Source organism: Aplidium turbinatum, chromosome 15 (assembly GCF_918807975.1).
Source record: "Aplidium turbinatum chromosome 15, kaAplTurb1.1, whole genome shotgun sequence".
NCBI lineage: Eukaryota > Metazoa > Chordata > Ascidiacea > Aplousobranchia > Polyclinidae > Aplidium > Aplidium turbinatum.
In genome coordinates, this window is record NC_137486.1 from 4,313,357 (window position 1) to 4,330,817 (window position 17,461).

Below are 17,461 nucleotides of genomic sequence, written 5' to 3' on the forward strand. Positions count from 1 at the left end.
TGGTGAGGGTGAAGCTTCGATTCCTGACAAGTTCCATAATCATATGGACCATATGTCGGTCAGGAAGCAGGCGAAGCAGCTTGTAAGTAAGGCCACCACAAGATCTCTGCCTTCCCAAACGGGCACCCCCGCCGACTGAAATCAAGACACCCATTCGTGCCAGCCGCTCGGCTTCTGATCAACGAAGCTGATGAACAAGACATCTCTGCGGCTACTTGGGCGGACCATAAATGGAACTCTGAATGGAGGTCAAGCACCACCAGACTCCATTCATTCATCCCCGACGCCGACACACGCCCAATCGGCCTGACACTACAGAGACAGGTGTGGGTGCGCCTCAACCGTCTCCGTACGGGCGTCGGCCTTTTCCGCTCAACCATGCACCAATGGGGAATTGGCCTCTTCCTCCTCCTGTGAATGTGGTGCCGAGGAACAGACCGCAGACCACATCATCAATGACTGTACCATCTTCAAGCCACCTAACGGAGTGGAAGGTCTGCGCGTCATGGATGATGAAACTAAAGACTGGCTGCTCTCTAGCAGCCTTCCAGTGTAGTCCGGGAACATCGTGAATTTTGGGTGGTAAAAGGATAGACCCTCGGCCCCAGAAGCTCAGACGACGACGAACAACAATACAATTGTTTGTTTTAGGTTTTGCCAAAAAATTGCGTGGAGCTACCCTTGATGGTTAGCTGACAACAAGCTGCTTGCTGCTCTGCTGAATACAGTGCTGTGGCTTACTCAGTCTTGTGCTGACTGCCAAGAAGAACGCTCCTTTCTACAAACACTGCAATCTGTTGATTACAGATCGGCTAGGTTTTGAACAGCTTCGAAAAACAAAGTCAAAACATATTGGTTACGGTCCATTTCATTTAAATTTACCGAGACCTTCCAAGTTTACTTCATAGAACTTTTTAGCAATTTGTCTCTAAATGTAATTCGTTGTACTGAAACTCGTGTTATAGAGTTGTGCCAAACATACCCTCCTAATGACGCAAAAATATGCAGCCAATTGTTTATTTTTAACTTGAAATTGGTTGAAACTTAAACTCTTTACAAAAACACTGCTTTTTCCTTCAACAGTATCTTGTGTTACATTATGAACCAAACCGAACCAAATATGAACCAAACATTATGAACCATTATGAATCCAAGGTCTGAACAAAAAAAATGCAACCTTTTATAGTTATGGGAATCATTGTACTGGTAACTAGACCAGGGGTGACGAACTTTTTGCGGTCGCGGCCACTTTGTCAATTACACATGAGTTTTCGGGCCATACAACTTAGCGCTTGTCAAAATTCCATGACGTCATAGATTGGAATGGTAAAGGTGAAGTAGGTGAAAAGTGTTTTCACAACTTTACCTTATAGCTTTCCTATTTTCTAACTTTAAACCCTGAAAGTTAGTGTTATAGGGCAAGAAAATAGCAAAGGAAAGGTGTACCAGTGAAGGCATAAAACTGCTTTGAGATGTTTTTTGTCTTTAATGCATGAGCGATTGTCAAATTGTTTTGCGGGCCCACAAAATTCTTTGACGGCCGCAGGTTCGTCACCTCTGAACTAGACTATATGGTTGGAAGGTCCCTTCGTTGTATCGTTGTTGTTGGTGTACGGCGTTGCATCCCATTTTCGACAGCCAGGTGGCTAATTTTACAGAAATACAATTTTGAATAGACGTTTCAAAGGACTGTTTCTTTTTCGGTCATTACATGCAGACGAACGGATTCGGGAATCTTATGTTACAATTTTCCAACGAAGAGATTATGGTTTACCGCTGTGACCAGTTGTTGCATTGCATATTAATTTATTATTTATGTTTCCCATTTGCATGTTGTTACAGTTCATGTAATGATGCATAAAATGTTACTTGTGTTGTGGTGATGATATGGTAGCCCACAGTTACATAGCGAAAAACAATTTTTACATGTGCAAACGTAACTGTTGACAGGTAAACGTCATTCAACATGAGTGAAAACGGTATCAAAGCGTTATAATCTTTAGAGTTAGCTCAGTGGTTACGCGCCCGGCTCAAGATCACGCGGCGCAAGTTCAACTTTCGGGGTGTGCGCATGAGCAACGTACGTTAAGGACTGCTCTCCATTCAGCGGTACCTATAGGATGATATCATTTCCCGGTAACAACACTTCAACAATCGGAAAAACTTCACTCTGTCAATCTCGGTAACCGGCCCTGCGTCAAAAGCCTCTACAAGTATGAGATGCGAAACTACCAGGAATAACCAATCAAGGCTTTGTCAGTCCGAGGATAAAGATTCAAAAACCAAGCCAATTCCCTCCACCGATGGCCACGTCCTTGAAAGTAAGCCTCTGTAAGATTAACAAACGCTGCTTTGATGCATAAAGTGCTTCCAACTTTTCTGCAACTATAAGCATGATAAGTCCGATGTTTGCAATACAGAGACGCTGATACTGTACATGCGTGGACTGCGTTGCAAACGCAATAATAAGTGAACTGGTGTAGACTATTCATTAAACCTGGAATCGACAAATTGTATTCATAATTTTCTAATTCATTTTCCAAAGCTTTTTCAACATGTAGCTCACATAAACAACAGCTTCAAAACCGTGATACTATAAATAAGACGGTATTCTGAACAACAGGCTCTTCATTGCATAGCACATACTTCCGTATAGGATATATGATAGAACAGAGGAGAAAAAGTGCAGACTATATTAACAATCTAGTCTTTTGAACACTTCACACTTAACATAGCAGTGCTACAAATTTACATCTTTTAACTAACCAGAAATCTCACAAGAACAAAACATACAGAAGGTTGGAGAAAGTGTTTCAAATGTAGGTAGCCTATTGAAAAACACACAACACACTACCACTATACTGCATAAGGTTTCACCGTGCTTGAAGCATCAGATAAATTTCAGATTTTCATATTTGATTAACTTTGAAGCTGCGTGGTTGTACTGTAAAATTCAAATATATTTGAAACCACATAACAATACCAAAAAAAAAAAAAAATTGACCAACGAAACTGAAAACTTTGTTTTAAACTTATATTTGTGTTTTTACATCAATCAAACTATCATGGGCGAAGCACGGTGTCCATTGCTGTCAATTCTTGCTATAGGCTACTCGACTGCCGAGAAATATACAGTGTTAATTTGTGTTGCAGCCTACACCATTTTGATGAGTTACGAATTAGTAGCCTAATGGTACTTTAAGCCTACACGCTCCCACGCAGGTGTACAGGCCACTCAGAAAAAAAAGCGCAAAAACGATATTAACCACCTTGACTTTATAAGCTACAAAATATTTCAAAAGTAAAATAAAAATAAGTAAAAAACGTCAAAGAGATACAACTCCACCATACGAATAATAGCGACTGTAGCCTACCGGGGTGTTGTCTGCTATCTGATGCTACGACTTTTACATGAAAATTTAGTTAAAAATTTTTTCCAGTAAGTTTTCACACAGACTTTAACCGCTCGCACACGGAAGCCGTACAACAAAGGAATTACTATAGCGTGGAAGAGCACAAGCACTAAAGTATAATCTTCATCTCGCTTCAGTTGACACCTCTCTACGTCATCACAGACAATAAGCTTTATCGACCAGGGAGCGCAGCTCAGAACAAACGAACAAACGAAAAGCGACAACGTGATTGTGAGTTTCAGGCGATCGTGGAATAATTGTGAGTCTGCGGTTACAGTGTTGGGTTTGCGGTAGTCGACGCTTTGAAGAGATGGGCCTGCAAATGCAAACAAGAACGTGTTATTTAAAAATTATCGATGTTTGCTTAAAGGTAAAGGTAAAGGGGCTCCCATACTTGATTCAAGTGTCGGGTGTGAGAAGATAAGGTTCTCACTATACTAAGCCTTCGGCACTAACGAGAGTAGGGTGGCCAGTTCCTTTCACTAGGCAACCTTTTCTTCAGCAACTACGCCCACCCAATGTATTACACCCTGGCTAAAAGTGAGTGGTGTTTTCAACAACCAGCTTAAGCCGAATGTTCGCTTAGGCTATCAACAAATATTTGTGATCTACCGGTACTCAAATGTAGTTTATTTGGATCGCGATTGCAGAAGACAAACTTTTAACTAAACTTTTTTCCAATAGAATCGTTTACAGACGTTGAATCAATGTAAAAATGACGGATTTTGCAGTCTAGGTAAGACTTACTTCTTTTTATCGCCGCCCATGCAAATACAACCATCCACACATTCATCGCTATGACGCAAGCAGCGCAGGTCAAGCATATCGATGACGTCAGCGCGATGAGAGCAAAGGTTATTTTGTTAGAGTTTGTGATCAAAGCTGAGACCACAGCGGCGATCGGGATTGAAAATGACAATGACCAGATTATGCCGGCCGCCACTCTAGCGACATTTGTTGACATCAAGCTGTTGTACTGAAATGACCACTTGATGGCGATGAAGCGATCGATAGTTGCGGCAACAACAAACAAGTGTGAGGCAATGATTGGTCCATAAAAAATGATTGAAAGTGCAAAGGTTTCTTCTTTATAGGTGGGTTGGCAGCTGGAAATAAAATATTAATTATTAATTTAAGAAATAGAATAGAATGTGATTGCTAGTATAGCTGTAACTTAAGTTTCTTAACCGCCCATGTTGATCACCAATACATCCTGCAGGGTGCAAAACGCTCATGATTTGCTCCAACAAGAACTTGTCGGTGCTAAGAATTTTATTGCATAGTTTATCACCCTGGTCAGAATGGCATGTTACATTATGGCAGTACAAGAAAGAATAATGCGTCACCTCATCAACTGTGGTATTTTATTCGAGCACGTTTCAAAAAGTGTGTTTCCTGTATCTTTTTGAGAAGTGTTGAGCAAAATAAACAAATTTTATGTTGCTTAAGTTGCATGCACGAGTAAATTTCAATTTATGTATTTTTTATTTATTTCATTTTTTTGTGTTGTTTCACTTGTGAGCATGAGAAAGTATCAATTTATGTTGTTTTTTTTTTATTAGGTTACGTTGATGCTCAAAGCAGACGTTGATTTATTTTCGCACTACAACAGCTAGTCGTTTGAGAACAGTAAGTTGCTCTTTGTCGCTTTTATGACAAATTTAGAATGTCATCACATTACTACCTGACTTAACTTCACTGCGTTATGCAAGACAGAATACTACCATTTGTAAAGTCTTTGTAGTAACCAAACGTGGAATCGATCTTAGACCTACCAGCACTCGAGCCGGAGACGATTACCACTCGGCCACTGAACTGATTATTTTATTTCTATGAGTAAAATCCGCTTGATCAATTAACGCGTTTCACACTTTCACAATTTACTTAGCCGTGCTGATCTTCAAGTGTTTAGTGGGCAACTAAAATCATTTCTGATTTGGTGCTTAATTTAAAATAGTAATAGCAAACGTTTAAGAAGCGCATTAACTTTGAGTTGGATTGATGTAAACTGCTCTGAGCGTAAGTTGGTCCATCACCACAAATGGTCAAACTTGCGAATTGCATGTTATTGAATGGTGTTTGTTTTTGTTTATGTGTCAAAATCTGGCCCAGGCGTTAATAAAGTTAAAAGCTTTTTGAGCTATTACGTCACTGTATATCCTGAAATAGCAAAGATCACCACTAGGAGAGTAAACAAGCAAATGCATAAATTTATATCAAGACAATCTTCATAGGTTAGAAGAAAATTCCGTTATCAATTATTTATCATAAAATTACACGCAATCTATTAGAATATACATTAGACCACTTTTACTGGCGCTTTTGTTGTGGTTGGTATTCCCAAACACTGGGTAATTTTAAAAATCAAGAGCAGAATGTTAAAATACATATCGGCTGTCAGAGATTACCTTGTTTTGAATTTTAACATACGTACTTGATAGTGATGTTTGAATGCCGTATTGTTAAGGACTATTTGTTTTGGACATTTGTTCTGTTATTTTGACAGGCTTCTTCATAATCGATTGGCCATAAAAGAAACGGCTTTCATTGTGCTCAACAGTAGGTAAAATTTTAAATGGCACAGCATAGGTATATAATTTTATAACATAACTGATGGGACGCATTTTCATTTTCATTTTATAACATAACTGATGGGATTCATTTTACTGTTAAAATCACAAGCAATAAATGCAATAAATAATTAATAGCTTATCCTTTTTTTTTTGGTAAGAGTGGCAAAAAACGTTCAATTGTCAGTGGCAGCAAGAAATTGGGTTAAAAGATTTGCCAAATTAAAGGGTTTAATTTTATTTGTTGGTTTACTGACACTGTCATGTCAAGAGGCATTATAAATCATTCATGTTATTAAGAATGACAACAACCAAATTATAAAGATTAGAATATGCCAATGCGTATAAGCCAATGCATATACTACACATTACCAAAACATTTAAGTTTGATCTAATTTTACAATTAAAGTATTTTTTATCAGCATGTAGTTGTTTTTAAAACTTTGCAGTGTTGTAGCTTTTAAACTATCTAGCTCTAAAATACACATTTTCCATCCTCCAAAACCAAAAAAGCTGCATTTACATTAAAAAAAAATAGGTCATTTGCCTCAATAACTTTACAGCGACACGCTGAATAGATTTGTCTCGGTAGTAATGTAGCGAAAGTTGCAACTCAGGATATGTTGTGATATACTATACGCGGGATTTTTTCAAGGGGGGGGGGGGGGGGAGTATTCGAAATTTCGTTCAAAACGAAAACGAATTGAAATAACGCCCATTTGCCAATAATAACCAGTAAGTCATATTGTGTAAGATTAGCCAACCATACTCAGCTTGCATTGACGATCACTTTCTAGTTTGCAGTAACTAGTTTACTTAATTGGATAGATTTTGCATTGAAAACAAACAAATGTGATATAACACTGTTGACGTCGCATATAATGCTTTACGTAGACGACGTAGTTGGCTTACTCAACCCAATGAACTACGCGTATTGAAGATAGCCTACGTTCAATGGCGTACGCAGGATTTCGTTGCTTGCGGAGTAGAGCGTTCGATATAACTTCACATATTTTTTATCAAGAGTAGCCTAATGCTATACTTTATAGTCTGACCAAGGTTTAAGGTAGCCAAGGATATCTGTTGGTGTATAAACTTTCACGGTCTTTGCTTGTGTCACTGTCACTGTACTTTTGGATTGAATTAGTAGACATGTGAATATGAAAAGCATGGACGTAAGCCTAAACGGATAAGCAAAAACTGCAACAGTTCGATTAACAGGCAATGTCCTTAGATTAAAATATAAATCAAATCTCTCTGTGAAAGTTTAAACATCGAATACAATTTATTACGGTGCTTTAAACAAAAATTAACGCACTCCCGTCGACTGAAATCGAGACACCCATTTGTGCCAGCCGCTCAACTTCCTATCAACGAAGCTGATGTACAAGACATCTCTGCGGCTGCTTGGGCGGACCATAAATGGAGTTCTGAATGGAAGTCAACCGCCACTAGACTCTATTCGTTCATCCCCGACGCCGACACACGCCCCATCGGTCTAACACTACCAAGACAGGCATGGGTGTGCCTTAACCGTCTCCGTACTGGCGTCGGGCTTTTCCGCTCAACCATGCACCAATGGGGAACAGCCTCTTCCTTCTCCTGTGAATGTGGTGCTGAGGAACAGACCGCAAACCACATCATCAATGACTGCTCCATCTTCAAGCCACCTAACGGAGTGGAAGGTCTGCGTGTCATGGATGATGAAACCAAAGACTGGCTGCTCTCTAGTAGCCTTCCAGTGTAGTCCGGGAACATCGTGAATCTGGGGTGGTAAAAGGATAGACCCTCGACCCCAGACGCTCACACGACGACGCCAACGCACTCTAAATAATAATGAAAAAGAAGGCCTATCCTACAGGGCCGTGTGAGCACCATCTCGCCTCCTTTTCCCTCCCTCTGAAATTCACCAGTGGGCCTCTACTTTTTAGTAAAGTTGCCTAAAATATTTTTTAAACTATAAGTTGTGAATTTAAATCAAAAAAGTCAGACTGATTCCACAATCTGTTTGGACTCCATTTTTGACTACATAGCAATGCAAAAGGCTATGGAGTTTAACTGAAATAACTAAAAGATTTTACAGGGCTATTTTCAGAGGATAATTTGGCAATAAAAAGATAAAAAAAGGGTCGTCTCTAAAACTTCTAATAGCATCACTTTTGAAATACAAAAACTAAAAACTAGAAAAAAGAATAACGCAGTGTTTGTCTTAAAAGAAAATAAGACGGTGGGTCGAATGCAAAACAGCCTACAAAACAAGGTAATTACAAAAAAATGGCAAAGGGAACTTTCGTTTCGTATGCAAGCCCCCCACCCCCCTCTTCCTAGGAATGCAAAATGTATACGTTAGATAATCCCTTTCAACGCTTCTGGACGCCATTATTGAACATCTTCGTCGTTTTATGAGCATTTAATTTCGGACAAGTCTTATGCTATCAAACGTTGAAACACATTTCCAAGAAAGCGAGAGCGTACACTATAGTAGGCTATTGTTTCTTCTGTAAATTCAACAAAATAGCACAAATTCATTGGTTTCGCTGATTTAAAATAGTCATTCAAAATGATGATCAGCAATACAATACTGATGAATGTAACCTAAGCTATAAAATGTCGACTTTTATAGCAGTATATAAGCTTAGTAACATTGTTAAAATTAAAATGCCAAAAAACACTGCACAAACTAAATATGTATAAGGGTGGGCCTCTAAACAGAGATATGGTTCCATTAACTGGGGTTTTGGAAGCGGCAAATAGGGCTTTGTGTAAATTAAGCTATAATGTCGAGCTTTTGTAGCAAAGTTTACAACAATTTTTCATTTCAAATAGCCAAAAAAATTAAACAAATTGAAATGAGGGGGCCTTCAAACAACAGTGACCCCCCTTAGGAGGGTATGAGGGGCGGTTAATACCACCCTGCTACCCAAGACCACTCTTCAACAATAACATGTTTGCACTACACAGTACACAATCACAACAACGCTAAAAAAAAATCAACATTTTTCTAAGGGGGTTAGGGGCATGGCCCAATGCCCCCCCCCCCCTGCGTAAGCCACTGACTATACGTGCATTGGAAACTACCAGCGTACTCAACTTACCTGTACGGAATAGGACAAGAGGATAAGATTCTTGAGTGAAAACATATATACGTCACAGCCACTATGACGTCAGCCAGTGCAAGATGCCACAAAAACCAATACATTTTGCAAACTTTCTTTAAGTTCCAAGTGTTCATCGCCAAAACCAAAACGAAGTTTTCAAGAAAGGCAATAATTCCCAACGTTAAGATAGCACAAGATAAATCCCGGTGAAATGTGTCACAAGCCATAAAGTTGAAACAAGGAGGCGAGCTTTCGTTTGTAGATACATTGCCAGTCTCATCATAAGCGGAGGCAGTGAATCCTGATCCGGAAATAATTTCTTCATAATGTGGTACAGATGGTGCTACAAGTGCAGTATCATGAGATGTAATATTCACAGTGTCCACTTCTGGCATTGTAACAGACTCAGCCATGTCTGCTAGTTTAACTTTTCATTGTCGCTTGCAGAGAACACGTTCTTTCTATTATTTAAAGAAATATTTACATCAAAGCTACTTTTAAATGAAACAGTTAACGATAATCTGCGATAAGTAGGAAAGTTGTATAAATAAATCCAGAAAAAATAACCTGTCTAGTGGCTAAATACTTAGCTAATCACTGCAAAATTACAACATTTTCTGTTTTTTTTTTATGGTTTTGGATCAATTGTAAGCTATCTCAGAGAGCGGACTAAATGATATTCTGATTGATACCAAAACTTTTGCTTTTACTGAGTTTTTCGTGATAACTTTAAACATTTCATAAAGAACGGATAGGGCTTAATAGAATTTGCAACCAACCATGCCTAGGGGACAGAATAAGATTATTACGCAACAAACCCACACAAACATTAACGACTGAAACAAACGAACACAATGCTGCAAATTAAAGTTACATACAAAATGCACTGGCACATGATCTACTGATATCTTTCCTGTTTCACAATCACCAGGTGTTTATTGCGTTCATTAAACTAAAAACATGAAGAATAAAAACAACGGAAGAAAAGTTTGACCATTTTAAATTTTGATGATTTTAAAAATTCAGATTTGATTTTCCTTAAAATTCAATTATCGATCTTGTAAATGATAATTAGGGCCAACAAGACAGTAAACGTTTTCATATTCATGGTGATTGAATATAGTCCAAAAGTTAAGTCAATATTGGTTGCTTGGTTTGACCGGACAGAATTATTACTGAACCAAATATATTTCGTTTAGGCATTGTTTGGTCAGCTTGCTGTTTCCCATAATAACAATGTGTTCACACCAGTTGCAAACTTAACAGAAATACTATTGTCTTATTATAAAATCTAACCATGTTCTAACTTCCACTACATCAAAGTTTTTGGTCTGCCCTATTGTATGTATTTTAACAAAAGCTACAACTTATCTAATAAGCCAACTTGATTTATTATTCAAATTTTGATAAGTTATTTGTAAAACTATTTACCGGAAAATTTCTCTTAAATTGTTTGTTTCGTAGACCTGGTGCCTGGGCAAATCTGAAGCGAAAATTTCCTGCGTACGACAACAGAATTTATAGAAGAAGCTTTACGTATGACGCAAGTCACTGTGGTGAATCCTCTTTGATTTTTCCACTCAAGGCCATGAAACGGTCGATCGGTTTGAGGTTGAGAAATTTGAAGCTCATGTTGACAGCTCTTTTAAGTGTTTGCTTGAGTGAGGCACGTACGTTGTAGTGACGTTTTGTTTCAAAAGTTAGCTGTTTTCTAAACTCAACCATTTTATATTTTAAAGCAAAATTGTCAAAAAGGAACCTTAAAAGATCAAAACGTAGATGCTTGTGAATTTACATGTTTCGCTAATGTTTGCCTTTGTATCGTGGCAAAACAGCAATAGTCGACACAAGGTGTATGGCGCAGAAGCTAAATAAAGCCTCGAATTTCTACAACACGTACATTTTGTTTTGTCACTACTTGCAACCCAGCTTAAATTACCATTGGCAAATCACAAGAAAGTTTGAGCTACTTTACTGCTCCAAATTTTTGACTTCATTCAATTGAAGTTAAGTCTTGATTAAATATAAATCAGTTGAAAATAAGACACAGCTAGTTTGCCATAGCGACGAGATACAGTACTTCAACAACACATAGCCTACCGCTTTACCAACACAAATAAGCTATACCAGCCATGTAATTCGAAGGAAAGCTTAGAATTACAGTAATTGCGTTCTTCTTGTAAAATGGGTTAAAATAGTTCCAGTTTGCACTGAGCGCATAATACGATCTTCAATATAGGCTATGGCAACAACAACATTCAAGCACAATGGAAAACCTTTTCCTGCAGAGCAACATAAAAGAACCAAAGAAGAATATTGTTTTTTACGAGTGCAACATATTTTAGCCAGACGTACTTGGAACCACCAATGGAAATACTTTTCCCTTCAATAATTTATATGCTAAGCTAAACGACGATATAGCAGCTTAATTGCGGTAACCTAACAACCTATTCATTTTGAAGCACGGAAAGCTTAGCAGTTCTCAATAACTAGCGGTGCAGACTTGGGCTGTTAAAAAAAAAGAAAATCCAATGTTTCTTTTTTTTTCGTTTCGATATAATTTTCTAAGTGAAGAATTTGTTTCATGTTAAAATATGTTCAAGTTATTTCGAGTTATCCTTTAGTATGACATGGAATCGAATCCACACCCATCATAACTTGAACGGAAGACAATAACCACATGACCAATGGTTGGCTGGCAATCAATGAAATGTTAATTTAAGAAAATTTAAGCGAGCTTTAGGTGATGGATGGCCAGAGCTTAAACGTGGCACAGGATTATCTGGGTGCGCCATCTTCTTTCGTCAGTTTATTCAAGATTTTTGCTGTCACCAGGAAACTCCACTCTGTTAATCTCGGTGGCCGGACGGGCCTGCGTCAATGCTTCAAAGCCTCTACAAGTATGCGAAACTGCTGGGATTAACGTGCAAAGAAGTTTACTTCGTCCTAGGATCAAGATTCACACAATCCATCGTTAAACTTATCAAGAAAATGAAACATCTTCTAACAGATGTCAAACCCACAACAATGCTTGATATGAACGACTCGGTTATATGTCTTGTAATGCAAAGTGACTCGTGTGAGAATAAATTCCTTTGCATCGTCAAACTTGGCATTTAATTCATTTTTTCAATATTACTTTTAACTTCAAATTTACTACTAAAAAACAAAGTGTAAAAAATAAACGCAAAAACTTGTAACTAAGGAATCAACGACACATTTCCAAAATGGGTAGCCTACTGCACACCTGTGGTCACTGTAGAATGGTGAGAAACCGCTAGAAATATCCTAGCATATGTCACTCGGGAAAACAAGCAAGCATTCATTCATTCGTGTTAGATTGTTACATCAAAATAGTTTTATGCACTTTTGAACTAAAAGTGTGACATGTTCCTGTCACTTGTTTTGCGTGGGCTAACGGCTTGTTCCAAAAGCTGGATATTGAAAGATAATGACTAAGCGATTTTTGGTGTAACGCAGACGAAACATAACCGCACTGTTGTAGTACAGTAAAGGACGTGGTGGGAAAGACGAATTAGCAGCACAAAGAGGAGAAATGGATGTAGATATTAGCAGTTACAAATACAGTAAAAAATATTTTGTTACAAGATGGGTAAAAGTGCCACCATGACACATAAAAACAAGAAAAAAAGTATAGAACATGGAATGTGAAGTGTTTTATCCTACGCTTTAATATAATCCTCTAAAATATTGTGTCAAAAGTATTCAAGCCAAGATTTATATAAATATTATCGCCTGTTTTCCCACTAAGCTTTTAAAATAGGTTCAGTCAAAATATCCTGGTTGTGCGATTTGTTTGTGTGTATTGTGTTTAGAATATTTTGGTTTATTTGCCAGCAGAAAAAACTAAACTTGAACTGAACAATGAACATGTTGGTAGCATGTAAGCTTTAGGGAGTGAGCAGAAATTGTTTCGAAACTGCTCGTAACTAAATGCAATGTGAATTAGCACGCAATTGTTTTAACGCCAAGTAAATTAGCAAGTTTGAGATTTAATGTCGTAAACTTTAGCCTTGGTAAAGACGTTGGCTCAGAACCTTTGTGCTGGAATTGTGTTTAGAGAATAGCGATTTTTACATATGGTTTTTTGTTTTTAGTTTATTTCATGAACCGGATAAAGTATGGTCAGTTGGTCACGTGATTTCTAGGGTTTGATTTGAGTGGTACACTTCCTCTAGTTTGTAAGAACTGATTTTGTCGCGCCATTGTTTGTCTACTACTTTTTTCAACAAAATGTGCCTGATTGGATTACGTTTTCTGGTTTCTCATAGTACTGTGACATGCCGCTACTACATCTTAAGGTTATAGCTCTATCCACACAACTTCATATCAATGCACGCTTGATATCCGTAAGAGATAACTTCCCTGGCTAAAATTGGATTTTCGCAAGATGATGAAGTTGTTTTTGCTTGGTTCTTTTTATTTGTTTTTTCATGGCTTCATATCGTCAAATTGTGACAATTCTGTAAGTCGTGTAAGGCCTGGTGCGTTACGCATTGAAAAGGCTACGCCGGTGATAGGATTTTGTATGGGGCCTGCTTTGCTCTTCTTTGCTATGACCTGGACGCATCAAGATGTGTTTCCCTTGCCATCATCAGCACTCTTGATAACGCATCATGGCCGACCTTTATAGCAAGTGTCTATTTATACTAATCTTGAAAATATCAGTTAAAAGCAATATGGGTTGATAAAGTTATAGCCTGAATATATGTTGCTGTTTTTATTCTTGTTTGTAACTTTTTGTAGTTCCCTTTTATCTTGAATTTTTTTGAAGGTTTTGCGACCGTCCAATTTTATTTTAAATTACCCAGACAAACACTTTATCTGGTCCAGATCGCTACCAGATCGGGTACAGATCTGACACGATCTCCACAAGATCATCTGGTCCAGATCTAAGCACGATAAAGTGGCTCTCTGGGTAATTACTTATTTCGGTCAAGGACGTTTTCACGTTCTCGTTTTGTCGCTTCTATCTTTTTCTAGACCTGTGCTATGTTGACGTGTATTGTTATCGCTGTGATGGTCAGAAATAAAAACTACTGAACTGTGAACTGAATTGACTGGGTCGTCTCAAACCTCCTTCAATTTAAAGGCTCGGATCGTTCAAGGTTAAATTTGCATAAAGTTAACTACTTCTACTTGACAATATCTTAAACTTGGGGATAATTTAATCTTTTTCAGACACACTGGGATAGAAACCTGGGACGGATTAGCACATTGAGAATAAAAATGTTTCTGATAAACGGCTCGACTGTGAACCTGTCAAGTGACTACTGACTTATAAACCACTTTTAACCAAAACATGCACATTTTACCGCTTAAAAGAGGTCAAGATCTATTCTTTGAAACGTTGGATCTGTTAAAAATAGGCCGCTTTTATTTGTAAAATTATGGGGCTGATATACTTTTCTAATCCCTCACTGATTGAGACTATATCATTGCTTTACCATTGCATAAAAACTGCGCTACTGTGCATTGCGTAGCTACCAACACTCGATCATAGCAACGACTAACGTAAAAACAACTTTGAGAGCAGAATTAGAAGCAAAGCACCAGGTCATGAGTTCAACAGCTACGCAATTCTGATTCACGAAGCTCGAATTGACGACATAGCTGACCTTCCCTCTATGGTTGTAGTGGCTTAAACCGAAACGGCAAAGGGGCCACGCGATAGTGTCATGATAGGCTTACTTGCAAAAAACGCACACGACACGTGAATTTACTCGCATTTATTGAAAATAGTCTTTTCTGTTTTGCCGGCGCTGTGGTAACATGCAGTTTTAAAGATTATACACACAAACGGTCAACTGCTAGGCAATCAATCAATCGTCTTCACCAGTTAAAAACGCAGGAAGAAAAAAATCTACTTTTTTTCTTCTAAAATGCTTTGAACTTGTTGTGTTTTGTTACGTATGTGCCAAGCCCTGTTTCTTCTGTTGGTTTGTTATACTTTTCAGATAAACATTATGTTATTTTTGATTTTTCTGACTTAAAAAAACAAAATTACCGTCATCTTTTTAACCAGGAACGTGGCCATGGGTTGAAGGAGTTGAGGGGAATTTTTATCTTGCTTCTCAAAAAATCATGTTTCAATTCTATCACAATTCATGTTGAATGACGTTTGCTCCTTAAAAGTTTTTTCCTTCAAAATTTTTCTTTTACTCTTTAATTAACAATAGACTTTGCGTATTTACTAATTAGCGACTACCATTATAAGGTGAGATATGAGCCTATTATGCAAGCCTGCCCATGTTGTTGTCACGCGGCTAATGAATAATGTATTACTTGTCTACTGAGAGCAGACAAGTCGCAAAGTTCACTTCAAATGAAACTGATGCTAGGCATAATCTAAACCCAGATAAGCACAGCAGACGTTAAATAAATGTAAAAATAACGGATATTGCTGTCTGTAATCTTACCTCAGCATCAGGCTCCGGTTACCTGCATTCTTGCTCCTTTTACCACAATAACACACAAAAAAAACTTTTTTATTGTTTAATTTTTGCTTATACATTTTGTATGTTTACAGCACGTCCGCAATTGGGGTTTCAATCCGTTAATGCAGAGAATTTTCACTTTGGACTGCACAGTAGACTATAAGCCTTTTTACGAGCAGCGTAAAATATCAAGACTGGCAATGAAGTTTTTACATCTTGTTGCATGTCGTTGCCTGAAGACCTATCGAAAATTATCCTATGCTCTAGAACAGAGGTCACCAACTTTTTTTGCATGCGGGCCACTTTAGCACTAAGGAGAGCTGTAGCGGGCCGCACTAATAAAATTTTAGGTAGGCTGACTCTTATGCTAGAAAAGAACGAATTTCGTACCCAGTATCCAGCGTTACATGTTGTTAATGTTTGTTTTAGAATACCGCAGCAACAAAATTAGTCGAACAACGCTACTGCCAGGCCAAGCTTCTTTAACAACACTTTTGACTTCTTTAACAATGTCTAATAAACGAGGCCACTTGTTTTGCGCACTTATAGCGAGGCGAGTGGTTTCATCAGAATATTCATCGTCAAGCAAGAGTGGTGTTGTCACTTCTCTTCACAAATAATATCTTGCAATTAGCAATTTCAGCAAACAAGGAAATGTTTGACACATCGCAATACAGGCAACAATAGTGACCTGCAAACATATCAGCGAAAAATAAGCTCCAATAACAGGGAAAAAGACACCAGGCGTCATGAAACAAACGCTTGTGGAAATCACCGAAAAATCGTAATTTTATCGTAATTCATGAACAGTGTTCCCTCTAAAAAAGCAATGAGTTGGTTTTTCATCTTTTTGTGAGAGTCTATAAAACCGTCTTTCTTTGATTCATTTTTAGACAACTGTCACTTGCGGTGCTTATCAGCGTGGCAAGAATTTGTTGATTAACAACATTTTGCAGTACTTGCTTCGGCAGTACATATACTAAAATTGGAACGATACAGAGAAGATTAGCATGGTCTCTGCGCAAGGATGACACGCAAAATCGTGAAGCGTTCCATATTTTGCCAATTTATTATAAATTGAGTTGGCACACCGACCTATTTTGCCAACAAAAACTTGCATAAAGAGATTAGGCCTACTGCTCGTGAAACACAATAACGGTGAAACGCACACTAGTGTTTACATGATATTTTCAAACTTAAAATAAGCAACCTTATGCTCACAGAAATTCGAAAACAGACGTTTTTATCAACCACTGGGACAATGTGGCTGGACATCGTATTGGAATAACTTTAAACGACCCCTATCTAGAACTACAATCTGATTGGTCGTTCGGTGGAATCGTATGCAAAGCGAAAATATGCTTCCCGGAAAGTATTTTTTGCCTTCGTGCTCTTTAACTCCTCAAGAAAAGTATTTTTGGTTATACTTGTACGCTGATACCTTCCGCGGGCCGCATCGATACAGCCTGGCGGCCGCATGCGGCCCGCGGGCCGCCATTTGGTGACCCCTGCTCTAGAATTTTAAATAAACGGAAGGAAAGCTGCCTATAAACTGCAATGCTTAACTAACCAGATGGGAAGTAAACCCTTTCTTGATGCTTTCCTGTCTTTCACAAAGCGGAGAGTTGTATCGATTGAAATATGAAGGTGGGCACCCGAAATGATTGCTGAGCAAAATTAGATTCAGCTACTGACCGAACAGTCAATTTTCTCTTTGTAACATTGAAAGCGCATTCTCATCCATCAGCTCGTTCATTGTTAAACTTGACATTCTCTTGCGTTGCATCTTTAAAACTATATTGCTGTAGGCTACGTCTTATATTCAATACCTGCCGTTTTCCAACTGATCAATCTTCGGTAAAACTGGATTCCGCAGTTGCCAGTGCAATACATCGCGAATAAATCTAATTCTAATGTTTGCT

At 38.2% G+C, this 17,461-nt stretch overlaps 1 protein-coding gene and 1 non-coding gene across 2 annotated transcripts; one reads left to right on the forward strand and one right to left on the reverse strand.

The window, feature by feature from the left end:
* Nucleotides 1-1,909: 1,909 nt before the first annotated feature.
* LOC145784507 (melanocyte-stimulating hormone receptor-like) lies at nt 1,910-9,577 on the reverse strand. The gene is made up of 3 exons (XM_082596335.1): nt 9,079-9,577; nt 4,161-4,519; nt 1,910-3,729 (listed from the first exon to the last, which is right to left on the reverse strand). Exons 1-3 carry the CDS (start codon nt 9,492-9,494, stop codon nt 3,389-3,391), a joined length of 1,116 nt encoding a protein of 371 aa, XP_082452461.1. The 5' UTR covers nt 9,495-9,577; the 3' UTR covers nt 1,910-3,388.
* A 6,917-nt stretch (nt 9,578-16,494) lies between these two features.
* On the forward strand, nt 16,495-16,601 carry LOC145784908 (U6 spliceosomal RNA). The gene has a single exon (XR_014291077.1). It is a non-coding gene; the product is annotated as a U6 spliceosomal RNA (small nuclear RNA).
* Nucleotides 16,602-17,461: the final 860 nt, after the last annotated feature.

Bases quoted from the DNA above. Each gene is read 5' to 3' on its own strand.
- LOC145784507 (XM_082596335.1), bottom strand. From the start codon at position 9,494: ATGGCTGAGTCTGTTACAATGCCAGAAGTGGACACTGTGAATATTACA. The intron at 4,520-9,078 runs GTAAGTTGAGTA...TTTTATTTCCAG, and splicing joins TCTTGTCCTATTCCGTACAG to CTGCCAACCCACCTATAAAG. The intron at 3,730-4,160 runs GTAAGTCTTACC...TTGCATTTGCAG, and splicing joins ATGGGCGGCGATAAAAAGAA to GCCCATCTCTTCAAAGCGTC.